Raw genomic sequence first — 5722 nt, 5'->3', positions numbered from 1 at the left:
CTTTAACCCGGGCAAAGCCGGGTATTTCTGCTAGTATATATATATATAAAATTCTAGATTGGAGCCTGGTGTTGCCATCCGGTTTCACCAGTCCTCAGTCAAATCGTCCAACCCATGCTAGCATGGAAAGCGGACGTTAAACGACGATGATGATGATTATATACATATATATATATATAAAGAGAAGTCGCCTCAGTCGCCATACCGCATCAGCACTGGTTCTAAAGGTGATTAGAGCAAAGGAGTCCTCCAACCAAACTGCTTTTAGACTTTCACAGAGCACCTTATGTGCAGCGCAATGCCGAGCTGCTGAAAGTTTCCAACAGCGCACCGTACACTTAGCCAAAATGGCTTCATACAATGCTGCTTCCAGGGCTACAGAGGGCCAGGAACAAAGGGCCACTCGACTGGCTAGAAATGCTGCAGCTACTGCTCATTCCAGGTCTTCCGAATGTTTGCAACAACGGACGACTTGCCTTCCTAGGAACGCTGTGGCTATGACTGCTTCCATAGCTTCTAAAGATGCAGATGGGTGGTCCATTATCATTGCAAATGTGCCTTCTGCTACTGCTGCGAGACCTTCCCACGACCAACACCAGCTACGTTCTACGTTGCAGCGGAACAGTCGACTGCGAGAAGCTGCCCACGGTGTGACGCGTCCCAACAACCATTACTGGAAGCTACGGGCTTTCAAGTATGAGCCAAACTTTAATTACTCCATCCTCGCTAACATAAATATAGGGGAAATGTGCTTCAATTGCCAATTCTGCAATGCTAAAAAGTGGGCTGGGGAGACACCTGGAATGTGTTGCTTAAACTGTAAGGTCAGCTTGCCCCCTCTTCCAGAACCGCCACAGCCTTTGAAGGAACTACTTACTGGTTCTACCTCAAGGTCATCAAAATTCCTTCAAATCATCAGAAATTACAATTGTGCGTTTCATGGATAACTAAAGAATAAAAATTACAGATAAGAATTCTATGTTATACTTTAGTCATGAATGACCATAAGAGTGCACCTAGAAAGTTATCCTTCCAGGACATTTCTGGGTAAGATTGTTTATAGAAGACCAGAAGTTACGTATGCACACCAGCCACCAGGATGTCCTTCCTGTCACCAACCATTATCTCTTTCAGGTTAGTATTTCTCCATATTCAACCATATTGGTTTTAAATTATGGTAGAGGCCAGCAGTTTTTGAGGGGAGGGGAGACTTGGATGCATCAACCCTTGTACTTATTAATAAGTATTCAAACAGGTACTTATTTTATCGACCCGGAAAGGACGAAGGTTAAAGTCAACCTTGGCAGAATTTGAACTCAGAGTGTAAAGACAGACTAAATACCGCTAAGCATTTCGTCTGGCATGCTAACAGTTCTGCCAGCTCAGCATCTTCCCATGGTCAGACAGATTTTCACACAACACTGGAAATGAAGGATATTCATTTACAATAACCATACATTGTCAAGACGAGGAGACATAGACATGCATACACCCATACTCATGCATAGTATTAATATAATAGAAGACAAGCAAGCTATAGTTGAAGACCCTTACCCTAGGTGCCATGCAGTGGGACTGAACCTGAAACTTTGTGGTTGGGAAGCAAACTTCTTAACCATACAGCCATGCCTGTACCTATAAAGCTAGTAAAAACTGAAAAACTAAAAATTGCAATAGAAGACTATTTCCTATTTGTTTATGGTATTATATTACTAAGTTGTCATTTTTTCACTTTCATTTTTTTTTTATCATTTCTAGATTCAAGTCTTTGGATTCATTGCTGTGGTCAGCAGCTTCTTTCTACTGTTTGCCTGGAACCAATATAGAGGGACAACATTAATCAAACACAACCAAACGTTTATAAATGATTCTAAGGAATTTCCAAATCATGAAGTGCATCATATAAATAACAAAACTGTAAGCAAGAAGAAACAGGAATTGGTTCAGTTAAACAACAAAACTAAATATATTATTTATTACTGTGTTAATAATCTAGAGTGTGGAGGTTGGGGAGATAGGCAGCATGGAATAGTGTCTGTATATTTAATAGCACAAGCCATGGGTCGTCGTTTTGGCATCATTAATTCAAAACCTTGTAATTTTGCTAATTATCTTCAACCAAACAAAATTAACTGGACAATTGGCCCAAAAGAGTTGCAGGGCCTAAAAAGCCATCACCTCCGTTTGATTGGCAACAAAAGGTACGCTTCCTCTTTACAATCAGCAGACTTAGAAAGAAGTCACCCTCAAAATGTCCTCTATGTGACAACAAATGTAATCTATTTTCACGCCTTAATAGAGAATCCTCGCTATAAAAAACAACTTCTTTGGGCATCACAAATGCCATACGGAAACGTATTTGGTAAAATAATGAATTTATTGTTTCGCTTCAGTAATCATGTTCAAGAGAGGTTTGACAAATTCTTTGAAGTCATTATCCCCGAGCCAAATATACATCTGGTGTGTGCTCAGATTCGAATTGGACGGAACCCTGCAATGACATATGATGAACGGAAGCTGTCAATATCAGATGTTCAGATTGTCTGGAACTTCTTAAGTAAATACAACAACACCAGCAAGTACAAAATATTTGTGACAACAGACTCAAAACAGATACAGGAGATAGCTTTAAAAGAATTTGCTTCTCAAATCATGTACAGCCCTGGGGAAATAATTCATGTGGATCAGCCACGTAAAGCGGTGAAAAATAAGTGTGATAGTGTAAGGAAGATCCTTATGGACCAATATATTCTGACTGAATGTGATACGTTGATAATAAGCCGAAGTAATTTTGGTGAAAATGCTATGATGATGAGTCAAAAAGAAAACATAGTGTTTTATTTTAAAAAAGGAAATATAACAAGGATCAACAAAGAAAAATTTTTTCATGACAGGTAAAAAAAACTTTGTTGTGAGACAGGAGTTTTTTGACACACAGAATCTGAAAATGATATCCACGTGATATCATCATGTCAAGATTTTAAGATACTGGATACATAGAATTTCATTGTTCTTTCAATAAAACAGCTTATGAGGAATAAAGTATAACATACAAACATACATAGCAATTGATTTTCCTTCAAAACCAGAATGTTTTCTTAAAATTCTACTGAAGAACTATTAAAAATCTTCTAATTTCTATAGGCAAATTATATCATTATTTTATGCCTAATTTCCCATGAATATCTGTTTGGATACTTTGCTTGAGTGACGAACCCCAAGAAAATCATGAGCCGAGTTCTAGTAATAGTCCATCATCGTATAAAGTCCCATTTGCCTTGATAGCTTTGTTCCATTGATTTTATGTCCTGATGAAAATGTTCTCCATGCTTGTCACTTGTGTCACCAAGATTTTTAGGGAATTCATCATGGTGACTCTGGGGGTAGTGCAACTTTATGCTCATATTTGCCGTCAACATTTAAAAATTCTCCAGCATGTTGTCGACTATTTTAGCATAACTGGCTGCTTTCTTGTTTCCCAGAAAGTTATTTACAACTATCACAAATAAGTTTCATGTTTCATTTTCTCATCTTTCATAAATTTTCTGATCTGAGGCTCATCAAATACTCCAGCATTTATCTTTCTGCTGCTGAGACTGGGAAATATGTTGCAAAAATAGTGAAAAAAACGGTCTGTCTTTATCCAGAACTTCAACAAACTGCTTCATAATACCAAGCTTCATATAGATTGGAGGAAGGTTTTTTTTTTTTTTTTTTTTTTTTTTTTTTTTTTTTCTTTTTTTTTTGTAAATAAAAGGCTTGAATTAAAGACTTGTAGCAGTAGCTAGATAGTTGAATGAACTTCCTTGCAAGAAAGATTTTAGAGTAACTTCCCTTCCTCAGTTTCTCCAGAGTAACCTCCCTTTCTAAGTTTCTCCAATCATGTGTGTCATGAGACTCGATTCTTAATTATTCAAGAAGCTTAACGTTTCTCTTGGAAGTTTCTTGAATGTCTAACGTTCCACTAATAAAAACAGCTTGCTAACCCTGCTCATAACAAAGAAAACAACAACCACACAGGCATGCACATAAGAAAAATTTCACCAGTCCACTCCCAAACCAAACCCCAATAGAAAGAGATACATAAAGTACAATGGAAAAAAAAAAAAAAAAGTGGCTAGAGTTTTTGGAGGACACCTGCTAGTGTTCATATATAAGTGGGTACAAGACATGCCAGGCCATATTAGGTTGGCAAAAGTTCTTGATAAACTGTACGAATCGTGTAAAAAAAAGATATCCCAATGATTTGTTGGACGTGACTAAAGAAGTGGTCCAGAAAATACGAGAGGCTGCACCCCAGAGAGAAAAAAACTAGTGACCAACCGAAGTGAAATATATGCAGCCAACATTAGAACCTGTAGTAACGCCTTCGCATGCGTAGAATTAATAAAGCAAGCGTTTCCCGATCAATTCATTCTCTTTCACGCTGGCCAGCGATTGAGCAAGGACGTGTGTTTAAAGCTGTCTCTACATCTTTCGGTCTTATACTCGACAGCTCATTATACTCACCTCTAAAGATGTATAACTAAAGATTTGTATGTTTTACCAAGTAAATAAATGTTGTTTAAGTTGTTTAGTCTGGAGTTCAGCGTTCCGTTGTATTTCTTTAATTTTATAGTAGAAAGTCAGTTATACAATCTAAAGATGTATAACCCACTTTCTACTAAAAACCGTTTGGAAAAATAAAGAAGTCGTCCAGCTACCAAAGTAACGCCGTTTTTCAATCAATCGTTATGCCACTACGTTAAAAGGTTTAAATATTTTTTTAACAGCAAAATTAGTAACATTTGTCAATTCTGGTTTCCATGTCATATTATCATTATTTGGGAAACAATTTTCCGGTCAGGAAACTCCTCAAGCCGGCTATCTTTCATTTTAATTATAATTATTGTCAACTGAAGCACATGCTTTTGTTTACGAAAGATAGCCCCTCAAGCTTGTTCCAGCTGCTTTTTCGTCTTTCAGCATAGGGAGTGCGTGAACGATTTTCACGTACATCTATCAACTCTCACTGCTACTCCTGAGCTTTGATAACGTCCTTTGCATCACCTTTTGCTAGAAATGGCAGTTAAATCTTACACTCGTAATTGCTGAGTTACTTTCCTGCCAATATTTATTTCTAAGCAATACAGTTTCTTGTAACTACGACAGTATGGCTATTTTCCAGTTCCTTTCGCTACTTTCGACAAGTTTTCTTCCTACCATGATCCACCCTCGTACCAAGTTCGGTTCTTTTGATCTGCTGTTCGCTTCAAGTTTACAATTTCGCCACATATTTATTGCTTAATACTGCTGTTGTGAATTCTTGACTGTTTCAAAAGTCATTTTTCCGTTTCTCACGGCTGAAGAATGAGGACACTTGAAACTTTTTCAACTGTACGGCAACTTTTTCCTCTGCAGTTTGGCATTTTGCATCTCCTTTCTCTCACCTTTGACATGCGTCTTGAATCAACGTTTCTTGATGGTTTTGTACCTTACTTTTGATCCCCAGTGCCCTGTCATGATTGCTATTCGCTATCGCCACTTTTTGGGATCACCATTTGCCAATCTTCACACAACATCGCGACATTTTTTAACTTACTCTGGGAAATTACTATGAAAGAAATCTCTGCAGAAAGGTGAGTAGATTGATTACACATTTCTTGCTTTATGTTATCGCAGTTTTGTGAAATTTGGCTGTTATTTCTAGCATGTAAATAGCCTGCTTGGGGGGGGGTTGAAA

At 37.7% G+C, this 5722-nt stretch overlaps 1 protein-coding gene across 1 annotated transcript; it reads left to right on the top strand.

The window, feature by feature from the left end:
• The first annotated feature begins 1066 nt into the window (after positions 1-1066).
• On the top strand, positions 1067-4583 carry LOC128250609 (uncharacterized). Its single transcript, XM_052976013.1, has 2 exons — positions 1067-1134; positions 1759-4583. Exons 1-2 carry the CDS (start codon positions 1081-1083, stop codon positions 2896-2898), a joined length of 1194 nt encoding a protein of 397 aa, XP_052831973.1. The 5' UTR covers positions 1067-1080; the 3' UTR covers positions 2899-4583.
• The last annotated feature ends 1139 nt before the right edge of the window (positions 4584-5722 follow it).

Source organism: Octopus bimaculoides, chromosome 23 (assembly GCF_001194135.2).
Source record: "Octopus bimaculoides isolate UCB-OBI-ISO-001 chromosome 23, ASM119413v2, whole genome shotgun sequence".
Classification (NCBI taxonomy): domain Eukaryota; kingdom Metazoa; phylum Mollusca; class Cephalopoda; order Octopoda; family Octopodidae; genus Octopus; species Octopus bimaculoides.
Note: the sequence above shows the minus strand (reverse complement) of the source record. Positions and strands in the feature narration are given on the sequence as shown.

Bases quoted from the DNA above. Each gene is read 5' to 3' on its own strand.
- LOC128250609 (XM_052976013.1), top strand. From the start codon at position 1,081: ATGCACACCAGCCACCAGGATGTCCTTCCTGTCACCAACCATTATCTC. The intron at 1,135-1,758 runs GTTAGTATTTCT...TATCATTTCTAG, and splicing joins CCAACCATTATCTCTTTCAG to ATTCAAGTCTTTGGATTCAT.